The sequence below is a fragment of the Homarus americanus genome, unplaced genomic scaffold (genome assembly GCF_018991925.1).
Source record: "Homarus americanus isolate GMGI-L3 unplaced genomic scaffold, GMGI_Hamer_2.0 scaffold45698, whole genome shotgun sequence".
Lineage (NCBI taxonomy): Eukaryota > Metazoa > Arthropoda > Malacostraca > Decapoda > Nephropidae > Homarus > Homarus americanus.
This window is the reverse complement of record NW_024735554.1, coordinates 11,998,117-12,021,231: the sequence shown is the minus strand read 5'-3', so window position 1 is coordinate 12,021,231 and position 23,115 is coordinate 11,998,117. Positions and strand designations below refer to the sequence as shown.

At 39.7% G+C, this 23,115-nt stretch overlaps 1 protein-coding gene across 1 annotated transcript in view; it reads right to left on the bottom strand.

Moving 5' to 3' along the window:
• LOC121871346 (methylcrotonoyl-CoA carboxylase beta chain, mitochondrial-like) overlaps positions 1 to 23,115 on the bottom strand; it is a 58,603-nt gene that overhangs the window by 6,107 nt on the left and 29,381 nt on the right. Inside the window, exons 9-11 of the mRNA XM_042373564.1 lie at positions 16,786 to 16,882; positions 15,671 to 15,841; positions 6,956 to 7,084 (exon numbers count right to left, since the gene is read on the bottom strand). Of these exons, the coding sequence (XP_042229498.1) occupies positions 6,956 to 7,084; positions 15,671 to 15,841; positions 16,786 to 16,882 (397 nt within the window). The remainder of the gene's footprint in view (positions 1 to 6,955; positions 7,085 to 15,670; positions 15,842 to 16,785; positions 16,883 to 23,115) is intronic.

The following is a 23,115-nucleotide window of genomic DNA, read 5'->3' as shown; positions in this document are numbered from 1 at the left end:
CAGGAGTATTAAATTTTTGCCCCTCAGGCCCCAATGTGGGTCAGTGACTTATGCCCGGGTGGGCTAATCCCCTTAAAAAAAACAAAAAAACAAAGCTGCGGGAAATTAAGGTTTGTTTACATCCGGCAGTTCGGCTGCTCTCTCTCTCTCTCTCTCTCTCTGCTTGTCTATACAGAGTACAACATTTAACCCTTCAATATATATGAGCAGTAAATAAGTGTTGTTTTCATATTCTTATGTAGAGTAATGACGATATGTTTTCACATGTGCGCACTTACATACGAGCAGTCTCACTTTTTTTTTTACCATTAATGGTTAGCTACCTATATTGTTCCATTTATTAACATTAAATAACATTGCAGGTACTTAAAACAACCATATTAATTTTTTTACATTAATTTTACTACCGTACAGCTAAAATCAGGGTCTTATTTTCTTCAGTTTTATATGTAGAACCAATCAGTTACTGGTTTTGTAAGCTTTAACATAAACAATGCCGGCAGCCGTCTCGTCTCCTCTAATATTCCACGTATTATTAATAAATTGTATTGTTTATTTTGCACACACAAACATTAATTCAATAAAAACAAATTCAGAAACATAAATTAAAATATATATGAACAGTAAATAAGTGTTGCTTTCATATTCTTATGTAAAGTAATGACGATATGTTTTCACGTGTGCGCATGCGCACTTACATACGCTATCTCTCTTTTTTCTTTACCATTATCGTTAGCTACTTCTATTGTTCCATTTATTAACATTAAATAACATTACTTAAAACAACCATATTAATTTTACTACAGCTACAACCAAGGTCTTATTTTCTTCAGTTTTATATGTAGAACCAGTCAGTCACTGGTTTTGTAATCAACGAAAACAATGCTGTGTCATTTCCTCGTGTGTTTTAATATTCTACGTATTATTAATGAATTGTATTGCTCATTTTGCACACATAAACATTAATTCAAAAAAAGACATTCAGTAATAAACAATAATGAATCTTTTGTACATAAGAGAAATGACGCTGTTTACACGATTATGCACGTCGTCTGCACGTTGGCGGGCCGTTCAAACCCGTCGAAATTCAAGTTTCCGCCGTCAAAATTTTTATTTATTTATTTTTTTGTGTGTTCCAATAAAATACGTTAAGAATTAAAAACTCGCGAAATTTGAGAAGCTACTATACGACATTTAACCCTTCAATATGTCTTCAAAGAGACCATGATGCAGAGAAAGTGGTGCTAGTGCTTCCAAGCATAAGCACAAGTCACTATCTATCCAGGAAAAGGGTGAGTTTCCATGGTCCGGCACCGGTCAGGTCCCGAGGTTGCCGGACTAGAGGTACAACCTGTAGTAATAATAATAATAACAATAATAATAATAATAATAATAATAATAATAATAATAATAATAATAATAATAATAATAATAATAATAATAATAATAGCAGCAAAGAACCATAACGAAATGCAAAAATTATAAAAAAAGATCAATAGTGAGAAACGATATAGTTGTGTTGTCAATGAGAAACAATTGAGACCCTGCAATTGTGTGTAAATGAGACAGAAAGTCAGATCAGCAATCTGAGACTAGGTCAAAATTTTTGTGATGCCATATGGCAGCAGAGTATACCATTAGACAACACATTATGCTTCCGATAACTTCCCAGGCGGTAGTACCTCCTTGTTTGATAGCTGCCTACTACCTACTACCTCTAGTTGATAACTATTTAGATCTACAATCACAGCAGCTTTAAAACTGTTACAGATGTGACTCTGCAGTCTAACCTTATGATAATCAGGAGCTTACTACTGTGTAAGCTTTGCCATAGTGCCTTGTCTGGCAATAAACATGGAAGCATCTAACTTCCCAAGATCTGGTAAAAAATGATAAATAAGTCACAAAAACTGATTAAGGCTTTAGAAGCACATGGCATGTTATAGAATATAATACTGTATATGTATGAGAGATCTTGGGACTTACATCCATTCAATATATTCTTTATGAGAAAGGTCAATGAGCAGGAGATTTATAAGCCCTGGTAACACTGGCTATGCTCCATTATACAGTAACATACAGTGAAAGCTTAAGTGGGTCCCAAAAGCATGACTACCTGTTAGGGACAGTGTGGATACAGCACACTGTACAGTGGAGTCTGCATTTACGCGGTCAATTGAACCAGTGGAGGCCCGCGTAAAACGAGAAACGCGTAAATAAAATAACAGAACATATGGGATTAATTGAAATAGAGACTGGGCCGACCCTCAAACTCCACTTTTTCCGACACAATAAGTACCTTGTAGTAAAAATAACATCTTAATTTTATGATAGTATGCACACATAATTAATAATTAAGAGAAATATCAATAATATTAGGTTTTTAACACTTACGTTAGTAGAAAAGCTGGGTTGGCACACATGGATGGCGGCTGGTTCCGAGGCAGAGGACAGATTAGTTGCCCTCCAGTGAATCACTTTCACTACTCGCAGAGGTTTGCAGGGCCTCCCAGACAAACCCCTCAAAGTTATATCCTCACTGTCAATATCACTATCACTGACTTGGGCTGGCTGAGGCTGTGGTGGCTTGCGGGCAAGGAAGTCCTCAACACTACGTTGACGACTAGCATTGATGTTGTCAAGATAGATCTGGATATACGGCTCCATAAATTTCGTCAGATGGTTATTAGACACTTCATACCGATGCTTGTCTGGGTCGTTGTCAAGGATGAGCTGAAGTTTCTCCCCCAACTCGATGATTTCCTTCATAGTATCATGGCTTGGTCCAGGTAATTCAATGTTTTTCTCTGGTGGTGGGGGTCCCGCGCAAGCCATTGTGAGTTGTGAGGGGAATAGCGGGCACAAGAGAGAACTGTATACGCGGACTGAGAACAATGAGACTGGCCCGGCTAGGTCAGCGAATTCTGGTGGCAGGGCACGTCATGTTACATTAGACCAATCACAGCTAGCGGCGGAGGGAATGCGTGGGTGGTAACGATGCGTGGCCCAATCACAGTCCGATACGTCATATGACGTCACCGATAGTGCAACAGCGACATACTGCGGAACCTTATTCGTGCCGCTTGTGGTCACCTGGGCCGCTTGAATCCAAAATGGCGCGGCGCATCTGGACCCTCCAGCAACTCGCCGAGTAAATGACCAAATTTACCGTGTAATTAAAGCATTTCGATTCTGGCAAGGCACCGCTTAAATGACCAAACGCGTTAACCAAACCCGCGTAAATCCAGACTCGACTGTATACTAAGCCTTCAGTACACAAGGAGGCAGCATGGCCGGTACTACTCTCGACCGCCTTCACTTCCCCAAGTTGTTAACTTAGGTACCCATTTACAGCTGGGTGACCTAGGAGTGCCCGAAAATCAAACCACCGACCCCCGGAACAGGAGGTGAGAGCTGTACCTACTCAACCAACGCACTCCACAAGACAGTATGTTAGTACTTTTCTAAACATCCTTTTTGGATGTTCTTTTTTCTCCTGCAAACTACCTTTATGACTGAGAAATTTTTAGAGCTTGGTATTAATATACAGGACAGTACAGTAATGCAATATTTACTAACTAGGTTAATTCCATGTGGACAATTAAACATTCCAATTTAGTTAGTAAATTTAAAGAATTAATAAGACACACTAAAGAGATGCATTTTCTGAACAAAAATGCAAAATGCTGTAGTTGGCTCATATTGAATTTATCTTCATTACTTTACTTGCCTGTATTTTGGCAGAATCTTCAGGCCATATATATTTTAATGCATAGAATGAAAATCCTGAAGGGTATAAAGGGGAAAATTGGTTTGAAAACTATTCAACTACAGTACTGTATTTACCAACCAGACCTCAGCCACACTAGGTTATATATTAACACTGGTTTAGTTGATTCCTGTAGTCTGTCTCATAAAAAAAAATTCCAAATGTGTTTTTCCTTGCTTCCTAAAATTATTTATGATAGTAGGCAACACAAACTGGCAAATCCTTTCCAATAAAACCTAAAAAAACTTAAATTATTTTTGGTTAGGACAGATTGGTTTAGTTTTGTGTTGTCTCTTGTCATTAATGATTTAGCCCTGCAGTCTCCCTAAACAAGCCTTGTTGGTAAGAAAGACTAAAATACTTGTAGGACAATCTCTTGTGTTATTTTCAAAAGTTTACATTCCATTTTTCCACATTTCACTTCTACTTATGAAAATAAACATATTGACAAAATCCATTAACAAATTTTATGAGAGAGTTGACCCTCCCTTTAACCTTTACCATTGAGATTTGTGGCCATTTACTCAGCCAATTATGAAAGCTGTCATTGGTACAATATAAGAAGATAACAAATTTTTTGAAAATATTTTTGTCATTATCCACATCATCAAGAATTTCATCAATAGCAGTACAGTAATCTCCCTGTTAGCTGGAATCTCCAGTCCTTTGAACTCTCTAATAGCCACAATGAATTTTTATCCTTCCAGGAAATTTGGGGAAAATTCTCTCCATTCTGTGCGTGGAAATGAATTTCCAAGGAAGAAATCATGCACATTTTCCAGAAAAACCCCGAGAAAATTTCTCCATTCTTGGCATAGGAACAAGTTTTTCGTGCATTCCGAGAGAATGTCTCATGCTCCGAAATGTCCACATGTTTCCCCATGTTCCAAAAAGTGTGGGTGGGCTAGATGCTTCGGTAACTTTGGACATAGGCTCACGCACTTAGTCATATTCTGCTGCCATTGTACGAGGTTGTTCCCTCGCTCACTGCTGTTTTTGCGTACAATTTGTGTTGTATAATAATGGTTGCCCTCGTGTAATGAGGATGGCCAGCCCCAGGGCCAACTAGGAATGAATTTGTTTAGGTGTAAAAGCTGTCGCCAACACAACAACCACACTTTAAGTTAACGAGTTGCGTGACCCAGTGTCAAGGAATAGTCCGAGAAGACTGGACAGCTCGCCAACTGCACTGGCTAACCATTACCCCGGAGCACAATCTGCAAATCAATTCACATCCAGGTTCCCAATTAATGCTAGGTAGACAGAGGCAAATGGCATAAAGAAACTTAACCATATTACTGTACCAGGGCACAACCAGCATTAAAGCAGTGTTGAGACATAAAAAGTGATTACAGTTACATATATTGTACAATACATGTACAAGGGGCCCCCCAAATTCGCGGATTTTTATTTTGCGGTCCTCTATTATTCGCGGATGGCACCATGGATGTACCCAAGAATGTCTGCGGTTAGTTTTAAAGTTGCTGGCATTTTCCTCTGTTGGGACAGGGAGCCATTCATTCTAGAGAAAGCAATTTCCTTTACCTGTATTGTAAATATATGTGTGTGTGTGTGTGTGTGTGTAGACACACACACAAAACACATCAAAATAAATAATAATAGGAAAATACTCGCACAAATAACCAGAATTTAATTTTTTTTTTAATGTGAGTCTACCCTCAAGTTCGTGCTTTATTTATTAAAGCACGAACTTGAAGGTAGACTGTCACATTTTTAATAAATTTGTTTTTGATCATTTGTGAGAGTATTTTCCTCATGGCAAACGCACCCCCCCCCCACGTCAGCAAATGTTATTCGCGGATTTGCCGATTCGTGGCATTTTGAGAACCCAACACCCGTGAATTTGGGGGACCCATGTACATTCAGCAGTGGACAGTGTATGCTTTCTGTAGGCTAGTGTGTAGAGGTGTATGTATAGTGGACAGTGCATGTACAATCCCTCCTCAATGGAAGGAAAGTAGGGTGGCAGATAATAACACCTGCTACAGCAGATGATACAGGACAAAGGAAGGCCATCATGTATCATCATATCACCATTTGGCCTGCCTGCATCACAAGCTCAAGACAACAACATCTGCTTGTGACTACAGTACAAGAATACCTCGCTATTCACAACCCATTTACTCATAATTAATATTTTATCATCCATATTTGATATTCACAAAGCAAATTAGAAAAAATAATATCTGTGCAGATGGCATGTTGCTATATAATAACAATGAAGAGCATGGGTGTGTATGTGTGTGAAGTAGACGTATGTGTGGACTTGGCATGTCACCCAGTTAGACTGAACCTGTAGCTACATCCCCCTAGCTCTCACCCTACCAGGCCAAGATGCGTTATTGTTATTTTTCAACTCGTAATTTTGGAAAGATGTATTGTACGTAGTTTTAGTTTTATTTATTTTTTTTTACTCTGTTACATGCACATAGAATGTGCAAAAATTAAATAAAAGAAATGATTATCATAAGGTCAAAAACATAAAGGGAATAAACATTTCGTACATGCACTGGAGTTAGTGCATGGTTCATGGGAGGAGAAGGAGCAACACTGAGGATCTTAGCTATTACATTCTCCTGTGTACAGGTATTATCTTTATTTATTCCTCACATTTACTGGTACTACAGTATATATGTGACCCTGGTCTCCAATAGCCTTGGATAATGAGGAATGTATATAAAAAATATGTGGTGAAAGTTGCCAGATGGGAACGCCTTCCCCCTAATTATATTGATTCTCATGGGTGGAAAATTGCCCCGGTATTCGCAAAGTCGTTATTCGCAATTATTTCTAGGAATGCATCCTGTACAATAGCCGGGATATCCCTGTATGTATAGAGTACAATAGCGGTATACATTATTTTATTTATTTACAATACAGTATAGTGTACAGGGGGCCCAGAAATCTCTCACTCCAGAAGTGCTCTGCACAAACTGTTCCGGCTAATGGGGATATCACTTATAGTACAGTTAAGTGTATGAGAATCATGATATCTGAAGCCATTGTATACCAGTTATCATTAGGGACTGCCGTATGTGTTGAGCAACTGGTGCTATATGCAGGGGAATCTAGAATACCATAACACAAAGACAGAAGGCTTTGGTTGGCAGCAATGAATCAAAAGAATAGAATGTTACTCAATTGTTTCAGTGAATATGTGCTTACCGTCTTGTTGTCTTTTAAATTAAGTATTTCTTCCTCAGGCTGTGGTGGTAAAGGTGGAGGATTGAGAGTGTGAGTCACAGATGCTCCAGGCCATGAGAAGATGAAGTTTGGGGAAAATGATGGACCACACTGCAAAAAAAGTTGAAACAAAAATGTCTATATCCACGATGATCATATTCAAGATATAGGAAGATTACAAGAATTATTCTACAAATATAATACTGTACTCTACAAGTACAGTACAGTATACAAAAGTCTGCATATATGAAGGATTGTCAAAATGAATTTTGTATACTATAATGTACTCTTAATGTCTATTATGCCCCTACTGATACCATTACATTTACGTATCTTCACATGGGAATTTTTTTCGATCCACTACTTATGCTATATACAATACACAATTGAATTATTGGAGTTCCTTGAGCTGCTTCTCTTTAAGTCTGAATTTAGCAAGGTGCTGTGCCCTTCCGCTGGCCAATCAATAAAATGGCAGTGCAGGTGTACAGTACTTATTTTGTATTCATAAACTTACTCATCATTAAGCTTTCATTTATTTTAACTTTACTTATTTTCCTACCACATTATTGGGGTGTATATTGTATTTGTAATTATTTGTATATTCAGTACACATCTACACACAAAAATTACGTAAAAATTCTGTACCTGTATATCTCTATATATAATCTTTGATAGTCGAGAGAAAGTAGGTGAGGAAGAATACTATGACTTTATCCATGGAGATTAACAGCTCATGGAAAGTAAACTACAGAGAATTAACTGCAAGGAAATTTTTTTTTTAAGAGGAGACAGACACAGACCAGGTGGATGAATCACAGATCTCGACAAGACTGTAAAAGAAAATATCAGATGTGGAAGAAATACTGTACCAGAGTTCAGGGCATCATGCAGATTATGTAGTACAGTATACAAAAGAGCCCTAAATGTAGCCAATCAGGAAATTAGATCAGCCAAATGGCACTTCAAGCTGTAACTAGCCCAAAATAATAAGAAAGATCCCAGGTTCTTTTATGAGTATGCCAGGAGTAAAATGAAAACCAAGGATACTATTGGCTCTCTAAAGGACAAAAACAACATGACCCTGGAGGATGACAGACAAGTGGCTGATACCTTAAATGAATACAGGAGGTCCTCGTTATATGTTGTAACGATATACACCATTTCACTTATACTGTATATAATTTGTTTCATATATATGTTGTCTGCATCATCTACTGTTTTATGCTAAGTCTGTGTGTATCTGAATATGACACATAAGTACTGTAGTGTTAAAACATATAATATCCCAGTAATTTGGGGAACCTGTCACACCCTACTGTATATTGTGGATATCATGGTGATCATCAGATGCAAGAAGGAAGAAAGAAAGGTGCAACTCACAATCAGAAATACCAACTGAACTGACACTGCTGTGCACGTGTTATTGTGTTAATTTCTAAATACATCAGGCCCAGGGGGGCCGATGCTTTTTGGGGAGAGTGTACATGGATTTTGAAGTAGATTAAAAACAAAGAGTGATAATAAAGTGAATACATTCTGAATGGAAAAAGGTTCTGAGTGGAGTACCACAAGGCTCTATCCTTGGACCCACCATGTTTGTGATCTACAGAAACAACATGGATGAAAAAATATTGAGCCACATTGTCAAGTTTGCAGACGACATGAAGATATTTGAGAAGGTAACAAGTCATGACAATGTCGTAACAATGCAGAAAGACCTGCATGAACTGCTAAAATAGTCTCGAGCTGGCACATGCCCTTTAATATTAGGAAATACAAGACCCCACACGTAGGATACAACAACCTTAATTACAACTACTGTATTCTGCTTATAACACTATCCTGGATACTGTTGATAAGGAGAAAGATATTGGCATTGTGATAGATCTTCACTGAAGGCAGCACAACAAGTGGGGGCAGCAGTGAAAAAAAAAAATCAAATTTTGGAAATTATAAGGATAGGAAAATATCCCTTCAACTGTACAAATATCAAGTACATCCCTGTCTGCATTACTGTATACAGGCATGGAAACCATACCTCCACAAAGACCTAACATCCCGAGAAAGATGCAACACAGAGCGACTAAGGTGATTCCGGAACTATGTCAGTTTGATTATCCAAGTAGACTGAAGGCCTTAGGACTAACAACCCTTCAGATAAGGCACAATAGGGCAGATGTCAGTGAAACATTCAAAATCCTGAAAGGGCTGGAAAACCTGTACCTGGGACATTTCTTTGTGATGTCACGCACCACCAACATGAGAGGGCATAACAACAAGCTTGTTAAGCTATCATGCATAATGAATACAGTGACCCCTCGGTTAACGAACTCAATCCGTTCCAGAAGGTCGTTCGTTAACCGAAACCATTGTTTCAATGGGTTTTTGGGTAATTGGTTCCAGCTCACCGAAAATTTCCTAAATTCAACAAAAATGGTAGAAAAGTTCACTTACTTTGAGGTGTGTATGTAGAAGGCTCCTGGATGATGATGATGATGATGGGAATTAGAATGGGGGTGGAGGAGAAGGAAGAAGAAAAGGCATTGGGGTGGAAGAGAAGTCACCCCATGGCACCATTTCATCCATAAAATTTTAGTTCTCTTGGTGTATTTCAAGATTATTTTCTTTAAATCAACACTGCACTGCATTATATATTGTCAATATGTAAAATATATTTCAAAATGACCAATAATTTGCTTGGAAACACAGAAAAAAAGCATTTAGTTGAAGAGAGTCTCAAGCAAGATGTTACCTCCACTGAAAACAGAGAGAGACTAACGCCTGTCTGGTGTGTTAACAGGCTGGATGGCACGCCAGAAACTAGTTTCTTTACCTTCAATTATTTCAATAATTGTTAAAATGACTAAAAAAGTTAATATTAAACTTTTAAAATTATTGAATAGTATAAACTTCTTGATATTTACTAAAATAGTAAGGAATTTAAGCCCTAGAACCGATTAATGTATTGGCGGACTGATACTAAAGCTGGTTGCCCGGTCAATGCAAGCGAAAACATGTTGAGGTCGGTTCGTAAGAAATTCGTTAACCGAATTGAAGATCCTTATGGAAGGCAGTTCGTTAACCGAAATTTCGTTAACTGAGGCGTTCGTTAAACGAGGGGTCACTGTACAGGTACAGTACAAGGAAATACATTTTCACACAGAGGGTCAACCAGCCTAAGCTGTGGAATCAAAAACAGTATGGAACTGGGCTGCAAAATATCCCTTGATAAAAATATCAAGAACACTGGAGAGATCCTACACAAACCACTAGCCTCCCTCCTTTTGCATGGCCACCTCTAGTGAGTAGCCATTAGGTAAATAAGGAAATTAAAAATCTTGCAAGGCCTAATGAATGGTATCCTTTAGCTATGAGGACTTCTACAGTACTGTATAGTATTATTGTGTAATTTTAATTATTCACAGAAGGGAAGAGACATTCTATGGATAAAAAAAATTATGGATAATTATGGTAGCCAGCTACAGAACAAAAGCAACCAACAGGTAACATAAAAAAATTACACTACTAAATGGATGCAAGAAATTAAAAACTAGGAAGCGTGGTCATCAAACCTCAGATATGGGAACAGTACAGTGAAGTTGCAATAATTCGCGATTTTCAAATTTGTTTGTGCAAACTCTATTAGTACCATAGCTCTTCTTTTTTTTTTTAAATTTGCAGATAATATTTTCATAATTCGCAGCTGAGGCTCCAGCATTTGAATCTCAGGGTCAGTGCACTTGGTGAACGACTTCCCACTTATTAGGAATGAAAAATAAGTTCTCATTTATGGTGTACTGCATTGGCAGAAGGGATGGAACTGTTTATATAATGTATAACTACTTTTCGGTTAATATCTACATGTGTCTGTATTTTTTATGTACAGCACAGTATTATGTACAATGTTTTGTTTTCATTAAAGTAGTTTTCAAACAGTGTAAGGGTATTTTTTGACCTCCGGAACCAAAATATTGATTTCCATTTAAATGAATTATACAATAATTCACGATTTGATAATTAATTATGTCTTCTGGGACCTAACCCACAAAGTATTGCGACTCCATTGTACTTTGACTGATTGATTGAAATAACCTCTGTTTTTCAAAGCATGGGGTCTAACAGCCAACCCAGCCCAGTATAAGTGCGAAGCTATCCAAAACACACATGCAAAGAGACAGAGATACAGGAGCAGTTCTGGAAATGAGACAAACGTGGGAAGATCAGATCAGGGTCAGATAGTGACCTGACCACATGATGATATGATCTCCTTTGTTTTAAATTTTAACATTGAAATCTTAAGATAAAATAAAAGTACAGAAGTCACACTGTAACTCTGCACACCAGTTGCCCAATGTCCAATTCAAATGAGGTTAAATGATACTTGGCATATAATACTTAATTCTATCATATACTGTACTAAAAATACTTTGATACTTCATAAAGGACACAAACCCTCATAACATAAAGCTTAACCAAAACAAAACATTTGTTGGCCAGCACCTCACTAATCTATTTATAATAAATTTGTCCCAGTAGGCTGGCACAAGAGGATACACTGGATGGGATAGCAGTCCCAACAAAGACATCTATCATCTAAGAGGGTAGGAGAGAGAGAGAGCCCATCACTTCAGACACGGTGGAAGGAAATAAGCGAAACAAAAGAACATCGCTCTGCCCTTCACATAAAGATATGATATTACTCTTATATTAAACCCAATTTCACACTAGTACCATAAAATACATTAATATTCACAAAGAATCTTAACTAAAAAAGTTTGTATTATAATTGGACTTAACCCAACACTTATACAGGGTGACAATTAAATCATGGACACATTTGTTTTGTTGATTTAGCATTTTATTTGAATAGTATAACTTTGAGGATACCAAATATTTAGAAGAACACAGTATGGAAATATTAGTGAAAATTTAACTTCTCCATTTCTAAAAAATTACTTGTCAGGTATATAATTTCCATTCAAATGTATTATTACCTAAAAAGCCAGGAGCCTTAGAGTGCACACAGTTTAGAACAATAAACTTTATAAGCCATGCCTACAAAGTTTTATTAAACATAATTCTAAATATAATAATAAAGTTTAGAATAAAAAGAGAGTTATCTGAAGAGCAAAATGGAGTTAGAAAGGGAAAAGGAACTACAAAAGCTCTACCCCATGTATTTGGTCTGATAATTTTAGTGAGAGAGCTTTTGGGGTCACAAAAAATTTGCTTATCTGCTTTGATTCTGATGAAAAAAAAATTCATAAGGTAAATCACAATAAATTTAATGAGATCTTGGAAAAAATAGGCATTAATGAAGGATTAGAATTTTAAAGAATGTTTACTGGCAACAGGAGGCTGCTAGTAAATAATAAGCTTACTAATTGGTTCACAGATGGACAGGGAGTAAGATAAAGCTGTGTTCTATCCCAACATTGCACTTTTTTCTTTTTTAATCATTTTTGCCACTCATCAGCTTACTAGCCATTTGGGTGCTTTATCCAGTGATAGTACAGGAGGAAACCAGAGACCAGGAAATATGTGGTGTTTGGTAGTGAGGGTCACACTGGATAACACCCTTCTCATGTGTGTCTGAGCTGAGGCTTGAACCCTTGATATATTGGTGAGTTACATGCATTACTGTGCGTAATATCAAATTTATGCAGATGATACCGCTCTATCATGGATAGTGAAGAGGCATTACAAAAACTTGTTAACAGATTAGTAGAAAAGGTGAAAAATATGGTTTAAGAGTTAATGCTGTAAAGACTAAAGTAATGGTTGTTTCCAAATTGGAAATAAATCCTAAAATAAACATTATGGTAGACAACAGGGAACTTAGTGGTAAATTTTGTGTATTTGGGAAGTAACATTAGTTGTGATGGTGGCTGTATGGAAGAAATCAAAACAAGAATAGGGCAAGCATAAACAGCATTTAATAATCTAAAAGGCCTAATGTAAAGTGACATTAACTTTAATTTGAGAAAAAGGCTGCTGAAAGGCTTTATGTGGCAAGGAATGATGTATGGGTCAGCAGTGTGGACACTTACAGCAGACACCAGAAAGAGGTTGGAGGCCTCTGAAATGTGGTGTTATTGGTGGATGCTAAGAATAAACTACACTGACTGGAAAACTAATGAAGAAGTACTAAGATTAACAAAAACTTCAAGAGAAATACTTGAAATGTACAGGAAAGGAAAAATTTGATATTTTGGTCATATATTTAGAGATGAGGGGATGATAACAAATATTACTGGGCTAAGTCGAGGGTCAAGGGAAGACAGAGACTGGGATGCAGTGGCGTATATAGTGGGGGGCCACTCAGCCAAGACACCCCCCCCCCTCCACCTTTTTCTCACCACTACTAGTACTCCTTTGCAACTTCTTTCCTTGAACGATGGCAACTGCCTACATGAGGGTGTGAGAGCAGTTAAGGTAAATTAATGGAAAAGGTCTCTCTCTCTCTCTCTCTCTCTCTCTCCACAAGTAAGCTAGTACACACCCTTTCCCTCTCTTCACAAGTAAGCTAGTACTCTCTCTCTCTTCACAAGTAAGCTAGTACTCTCTCTTCACAAGTAAGCTAGTACTCTCTCTTCACAAGTAAGCTAGTACTCTCTCTTCACAAGTAAGCTAGTACTCTCTCTCTCTTCACAAGTAAGCTAGTACTCTCTCTCTCTTCACAAGTAAGCTAGTACTCTCTCTTCACAAGTAAGCTAGTACAAGTAAGCTAGTACTCTCTCTTCACAAGTAGCTAGTAGTTTCTCTTCACAAGTAAGCTAGTACTCTCTCTCTCTCTTCACAAGTAACTAGTACTCTCTCTCTCTTCACAAGTAAAAAGTACTCTCTCTTCACAAGTAGCTAGTACTTCTCTCTCTCTCTTCACAATAAGCTAGTACTCTCTCTTCACAATAGCTAGTACTCTCTCTTCCTGAAGCTAGTACTCTCTCTTCACAAGTAAGCTAATACTCTCTCTCTCTTCACAAATAGCTAGTACTCTCTCTCTCTTCTGAAGTAAATAGTACTCTCTATTACAAGTAAGCTAGTACTCTCTCTTCACAAGTAGCTAGTACTCTCTCTCTTCAAGTAGCTAGTACTCTCTCTTCACAAGTAAGCTAGTACTCTCTCTCTCTCTCTTCACAAGTAAGCTAGTACTCTCTCTCTCTTCACAAGTAAGCTAGTAGTTTCTCTTCACAAGTAAGCTAGTACTCTCTCTCTCTCTCTTCACAAGTAAGCTAGTACTCTCTCTCTCTTCACAAGTAAAATAGTACTCTCTCTTCACAAGTAAGCTAGTACTCTCTCTCTCTCTCTTCACAAGTAAGCTAGTACTCTCTCTTCACAAGTAAGCTAGTACTCTCTCTTCACAAGTAAGCTAGTACTCTCTCTTCACAAGTAAGCTCGTACTCTCTCTTCACAAATAGCTAGTACTCTCTCTCTCTCTTCACAAGTAGCTAGTACTCTCTCTCTCTTCACAAGTAAGCTAGTAGTTTCTCTTCACAAGTAAGCTAGTACTCTCTCTCTCTCTCTTCACAAGTAGCTAGTACTCTCTCTCTCTTCCAAGTAAAATAGTACTCTCTCTTCACAAGTAGCTAGTACTCTCTCTCTCTCTCTTCACAAGTAAGCTAGTACTCTCTCTCTCTCTCTTCACAAGTAAGCTAGTACTCTCTCTTCACAAAGTAGCTCGTACTCTCTCTCTAATGCATTAGGCCCTGTCTACAGACAGTAATACTTTTATAAATGTGGGTTATATACATTAGGTTTATATAATTACATCACCCACGATAATTTTCCTATGAGCTGTGAGCAGTCATGCACTGATCATGTGATAGGATTTTTACTAATATTTCCATACTGTGTTCTTGTAAATATTTGGTATCCTTGAAGTTATACTATACAAATAAAAAATTGAATCTACGAAACAAATATGTCCTCAAATTAATTGTCACCCTGTTTAAAACAAGAAGTTACACTCAGACATGAAACACCAAAAAAGAGAATATAAGTATTCATAATAGGACAGACTATACTAATCATGACCAACATGAGGAATATCATGAACATAAATACAGTAAAGGTGGATCTTAACAATGTGCAGTAACACTAGATTAGCTTAATTCATAGTCAGGGGCAGTGCCCTCAACACTAGTACTCTCATCATCAGTGTAATTTGTTAGGTTCTCATGATATCCATATACGGTACTGTACTTTAATTACAGAAAATAATTAATCTGTCCAGAGGCATTATTTTTAGTAGATGTAAAGCCAGGAGACTGACAAACTCAATGACTAATCTAGAATGGACAAAGAAGTCATAAAAACTGAAGTTACATCCAGTGAAGTAATATGCATTAGTGCACTAAAAACCAGACTAAGGACAGACCACAACAAAAGTCAAGCTCTCAATTGACTCAGCCACATCAATATTGTCACAGGATTCTTGTCCACTCTGTATCTGTATTTTTCTGCCCAAATAAATTGTTTTAATATCAATGTTTCAAAATCACTATCAATTCACAGGGATGCAATGGGAGTAATGACAAAGAACATGTCCCTAAGAATCCCTCTGCAGTGTATTACTGGGGATAACAGCCCAGAGTGAGCTGCAACTGGAAATAGACACTGTTGTATTCAAACAAATCTGAAAAGGTGGGTGATGCCAGATCTTACCTACTCACTCTTGCAACTAAACACACATACCATGGTGTAGTTATCATCTCCATGACAATTTCCAATATTAACTGTAATCTTTGGTACAGTGACACAAGATACAGCAGCTATCATAGCAGCCCTGCCTTTCATAGCTTGGTGTAAGTCTTCTCTACTCAAGCTTCTGGTAAATGTTTGATGCTCATCTAGAGGGCCTGAGTTCTGCAACAAAAAGGATAAAAGAATCTTTAATTCTGAGCACTGTGTTAAAATCCTTGGGACCTAGACCATTGAGTTAATTCAAATTTTCCACTATAAAGAGGTTATGGGTGGCTAAGTTTTGATAAATTTTCTAAATAAAATTTAAATAGGTACAGGTAATGTCAATTTAATACAAAATTAAACTATGATAAAAAGTATTATCTGGTAGACTCCTCATTATTGGAGGTACTGTAGTTACAACTCTAGGTGATACGTGGTCATTCAACCCCATGACTAAATGATCACTGTACCCTATGAGAAAATATAAGTTGTACTCCAGTTTGGTATACAGTCCTTGTTTCCTTCACTTTGTGTACCTGGTAGCCATGAAATCTAGCACTGTACTAACCTTGTCAGTGGGTTTTGAGTATCCTTTCATTTATCTTGACAAGTTTTTCCAAGATTGAATTAAAGCTTAACACAGGTTTGCTTCCATTGTTTTATTAAGTAGACTTAAGACTTAGCTCCACCACTCAGTGGAATTTTTCTTTGCTGGAAATATATTAAACCACTGCAAAGAACATTTTGTAATAAATCCAAATTTGTTTACAAAGTCTTGCTATGGGCATGAACAATTCAAACAGAAGGCAGATGCTTGTAATGCAGTCTGGGTATGAGGGACAGGTATATGCAGCACTAAGAGCACAGTGGTGGCTTTAAAAAGCATCAAGGTGCCCTATAGTCACCACTACCCAGCACACTCAGAATTGTGTTCTGGGAATTCTAGCCTATTTCTAATGTATCTAAATTTTTGTTGAGGTTCCACTGACCATCCCATTGGAGCAGATTTTGCAGTTTATAGACTTTCAGAAAAAAGAAAGTTTGTATCGGTACTTAAATATTTATGTATAAATATACTGTACAGACACACACACCAAAAAAATTCACCTGTAGAAATATTAGTGGCAGTTACGCAGCTGACAAATTTGTATGAAATGTGAACCTTTAAGACCATCCTTGTATGTCAGAGGCCCAGCATTACCTATAACTCCCACACATCTTCTGTAAAATAAAAGCCTATTAAAAGCTACTCGCATAATTTGCATGAGCTGGTCTGACTATTGCAGATGTGTTATACTGTACATCCACTGCAAACTGGCAACACAGATTCTTAGTATAGTAAACCCCAGATATAATGAACTAATTAGGGGTAAGGCCGGTTCGTTAAAGCCAAAAGTCCGCTATATCCGGATCTGAAATAATAACTGACTCGGTTTGTTATACAGTAAACCCTCGCACTTCCAGACCTCTCAGATCCGGTTTGGTTGGTCCGGACCGATGTCTGGATATGGCAAATTCCTATCCGTCTCCTCTCAGTCCATATGCCGTGTTTACTCCCCTGCTACTAACGAACCCGGTCCGCATCTCCCGGCACTAGTGTGTGTCCCTCAGTTTCGCTTGTAATCTCGGTCTCTTACACACCATCTCGCTACCTCTCGATCGTGCCCTTTTGTTGTGCCTTGTGACTGTTTGTGCCTGAATTTTTGTACCTTGTGACTGTTCTGTAGTGATGGCACCCAAAAGGAAGTGCATGCAGCTTACTGTAGCTAAGAAGCTGGAGTTGTTACAGAAGTTTGAGAGTGGTTGGTCTGTAGCGAGATGCTGTAGCGAATATGGCGTCGCTAAGCAAACGGTGTCTGATATATGAAGGTTAAGGGTTCCCCACAGTCATTTGCAATGAAATATAGTCGTGATTCTTCAACCTCTAAGACGACTGCTGAATACAGCAAGCTGATGAGAGTAGCACAGGATCAACGACTGGAAGATGCTGTGCTCAAATGGTATTCACAGCAGCGTTCAAGTGGTGTGGCTAAGTGTGGTGTTGAGATGCAAATGGCTGCAGAGAAGTTAGCTACATGCCTTGGCATGGGATTGTCAACCGTAAGGTTTGTGGGGAAGCTGCAAGTGCCCCAACCGAGGAGATCGAGCCTTTTCGCCGGATGCTGACTAAGCTGATTGCTCGAGAAGGCCTGCTTTTGTCACAGATGTATAATGCAGATGAGACGGGGCTGTTTTGGAGATTATTACCTGAGAATACCCAAGCCCTGGCGAAGGAACACTTGACACGTGGGAGGAAGCTGGATAAGGTTCGTTTCTCTGTTATGTGTGCTGCCAATGCTGATGGCATGCACCGCCTAACTCCTGTTATTGTAGAAAAGGCTAAGCATCCTTGTGCTATCAAGGACATAATGGATCAGCTGCCTGTCCATTATTAGGCCAGTGCCAAAGCCTGGTTTATAGCGGCTATCTTGAAAGACCTCTTTTTTAAGCACGCCTGCACTGAGATACGCTGTTATCAGATTGACATCTTGAAGATTCCTGCTAATCGTGTTAAGGTTATCATTCTACTTAATAATGCACCATCTCATCCTGATGCCCATGAGATTGTTAGGGATGATGGCATGATATGGTGCATTTTCCTTCCTGCTACTAACAACATCATTAATCCAGCCAGTGGATCAAGGCATCATTAATGCAACAAAGAGGATATATAGAAGGAAGTTTTTGCAAGAAGTCATAGTCGTGTTGGAGGATGAAGTCAATAAAGATGAGAACACAAGAGGCCAGTGCACTGCAGAACCTCCGGAAGTATGACATCAAGGCAGCCATCTTTAACTGGGCAGCAGTATGGAAGGATGTGAAGGTCTGGCCTTCACAAGCGCTGAAGAAATTACTACAAGCTGTAGATCATGTGAATGATTTTGAAGGATTTAAGGTGGCTGACTACCACCACAATTTGAAGAAGACTGGCGAGAACATGATAACTGAAGAAAATGTCTTGGAATGGCTTCACAGTGACAAGGGTGATCCCAACTTCCAGCTGATGACTGAGGAGGAGATAGCAGCTTCCTGCACAGCCCCTGAAGAGGACAATGATGACCATGAGGATAAAGACATCACCTTGTTTGCTCGGTTGTCAGCTGTTCGGACAGGATTGGACACTGCTATCGAGATCTGCATGCCAATACAGTACAAGTACAAATGACCCTGAGTTACAAAATTAATACTCCCACCTTCATGAGTTGAGGGACTTGATATGCAGGAAGCAGCTTCAATTTGAGACTAATAAGCAGACTAAGATTGACTCCTCTTTCCATCCTAAAACCCCCATCAATCCCAGCAGGATTCCTACACCTCGCCCTACTTCTCCCTCCTCATCTGTAGCCAGCCCTTCGTCTACACCCACACCGTCACCTCTATTGTCACACATTACAGTACCCCTTGTCTGTGAAGACGACTAAACTGTCAAGAGTCCCACTATACAATCATGGCAAAACCCAAATTCCAGCATCTCTCACCAAAAGGTTAGTAATACAATATATTGCTGTATTAAACTTAAAAGGAGGTAAGTTTAAATAACTAAGATGTCAGCACGCTTGACACAGGTGCCCGAAGAGGTGGGAAAAGGAGAGGCAATTGTTGTTTGTGGGAATACTAATTCATTCACTTTAGTAATGATACAATGTTTCTTATTATGTTATCATGGGAAAATGCATGGTTTATATAATTTGTTTATCACTGCACCCATCATTGTTTTTGAATTAGATTACAAGATATGTATTTTTCCAATACGTACGCCTGGCAATGGGAGTAGGTAAGGGATGTAAGTGACAGCTAGTTAGCCCATTGTCTACTGGGCCAAGCCGTGAGGTGTTATGGTTGTTTCCTTTCGTATATTTGGGTCAATATACTTAACTTTCTTGATTTATTTTTAATCGGTTACATGCACACCCCATCCTTTTTTTTTTGAGAATTAGCCCAGCAGACGCGGATTGACTGACCCACAACAGGGCCTAGGGGTGAAAAAAATAAGAATGAAAAGAAATAATAGAAAAGAAAAAGGTTATATTAATCTACACCACGAAGATGCCAGAAAACCAGCTTTTGAAAGTGAGACAGATTGTATGAGTATGGAAACACAGAAAAAGGCAGAGCATTCCACAGTTTGGCTGTGTGAGGAAAGAAGGATTCACTATAACAGGTTATTCTAGTGTGACCGACATCCACAGAGAAACTGTGGGCACCATGGGCAAGATGTGTTACATACCGTACACATTGTGAAAAAGCAAAAGAAATAATTGTCCTATGGCAAACATGTAATGTGAGGAGAGTGCAGAGTGTAGGAGTTGGGGAAGCATTGCTAAGGATTAGGCATTCCAGCTGGTCTTTGTTATTATATATATATATGCAAATGGCAACTGTGTTCAACTTTCATTTGGCTTTTATTTACTGGTTTGGCAATAGTATTTTTTGTTGTAACTTATTTATTGGTATTATTTTTATTTATTCCTCCACATTTATGTATACAATAAACTATTTTATGAAAACTATGGCTACAGGAGGAAAATACACACAAAAATATCCTAAATCCTCATTGCAAAACGGGGGGTGCATCTTATATGGCTGTGTGTCTTACATGCCATAAAATACAGTTTGGTGTTTTTTATGTCATTATTTGTAGTTTCTATACATTTAGTACATTTGTCAGAAGATACGAACACTCAGCTTTTATGGACAGGTGGTCCCCCCCTTTATTATTATTAATTTATTACTGTACTATTATTATTACCCATATCAATAAAGTTCATGTACAATACATACTGTATCATGATTATCGTTAATACACATTCGTTCTGCCAGTTCATCCGAGCATCTGCCACATCCAGACACCCTCTCCCCTCTAATTGTCCGAAAGTGCGAGGGTTTACTGTACTGTACTAACATAGTCTAATGTGACCAAGTGGGTCACTTTTCACCACCAACACTCATCATCACCACCAACACTCACCACCACCACTCACCATCACTCATCACCATCAACACTTACCATCACCACCAACACCACCATCACCACCAACACTCATCACCACCACCACCACCTCACCACCATCACTCACCATCACCACCAACACTCACCATCACCACCAACACTCCACCATCACCACCAACACTTACCATCACCACCAACACTCACTCATCAACACCAACACCATCATCACCCAACACTCACCACAACCACCATCACCACCACCACCACCACATCACCACCAACACTTACCATCACCACCAACACTCACCATCACCACCAACACTCATCATCACCACCAACACCTCACCATCACCACCAACACTCTACCAACTCACCATCACCACCACCACTCCACCATCACCACCAACACTTACCATCACCACCAACACCACCATCACCACCAACACCACCACAACTCACAATCACCAACACTTACCACCAACACTCACCATCACACCACTCACCATCACCACCAACACTCACCATCACCACCAACACCTCACCATCACCACCATCATCACCACCAACACTCACCATCACCACCAACACTCACCATCACCACCATCATCACCACAAACACCTCACCATCACCACCCACCACTCACCATCACCACCAACACTCACCATCACCACCAACACTCACCATCACCACCAACACTCATCACCACCAACACTCACCATCACCACCAACACTCATCATCACCACCAACACTCACCATCACCACCAACACTACCATCACCCACCACCACCATCATCACCACCAACACTCTACCATCACCACCAACACTCACCATCACCACCAACACTCACCATCACCACTCATCATCACCACCAACACTCACCATCACCACCAACACTCTACCATCACCACCAACACTCACCATCATCACCAACACTCACCATCACCACCAACACCACCATCACCACTCATCATCACCACCAACACTTACCATCACCACCAACACCTCACCATCACCACTCATCATCACCACCAACACTCACCATCACCACCAACACCTCACCATCACCACTCATCACCACCAACACTCATCACCACCAACACCCACCACCAACACTTACCATCAATAACCAACACCCACCATCAACACCAACACTCACCACAACTCACCACACCACCAACACCACCATCACCACCAACACTCATCATCACCACCACCACCATCATCACCACAACCACTCACCATCACTCATCACCACCACCATCACCATCACCACCTAACACTCATCATCACCACCAACACTCATCATCACCACCAACACTCACCATCACCACCAACACTTACCATCACCACCAACACCATCATCACCACCCAACTCACCATCACCACCAACACTCACCATCACCCACCAACACAACTCACCATCACCACCAACACTCACCATCACCACCAACACTCATCACCACCAACACTCCACCATCACCAACACCCACCATCACCACCAACACTCACCATCACCAACAACACCCATCACCACCATCAACACCACCATCACCACCAACACAACTCCACCATCACCACCAACACCTCACCATCACCACCAACACTCACCATCACCACCACCACCACCACCACCACCATCATCACCACCAACACCACCATCACCACCAACACTCACCACAACTCACCATCACCACCAACACTCATCATCACCACCAACACTCACCACAACTCACCATCACCACCAACACTCACCATCACCACCAACACCACCACAGCCTCACCCATCACCACCAACACCCACCATCACCACCAACACTCATCATCACCACCAACACTCACCACAACTCACTCATCACCACCAACACCATCATCACCACCAACACCACCATCACCACCAACACTCACCATCACCACCAACACCCTACCATCACCACCAACACCTCACCATCACCTCACCACCACCAACACTCACCATCACCACCAACACCCTACCATCACCACCAACACTCACATCACCACCAACACTCATCATCACCACCAACACTTACCATCACCACCAACACTCATCATCACCACCAACACTCATATCACCCACCACCCATCATCACCACCAACACTCCTACCATCACCACCACCAACACTCATCACCACCAACACTCCCATCACCACCAACACCATCATCACCACCATCATCACCCACCAACACCCACCACCAACACCCCACCATCACCACCAACACCCACCATCACCACCAACACCATCATCACCACCAACCCTCACCATCACCACCAACACACAACCACCACCATCACCACCAACACCACACCATCACCACCACCATCACCAACACTAATCATCACCACCAACACCACCATCACCACCAACACCATCATCACCACCACCACCATCACCACCAACACTCATCATCACCACCAACACTCACCATCACCACCAACACTCA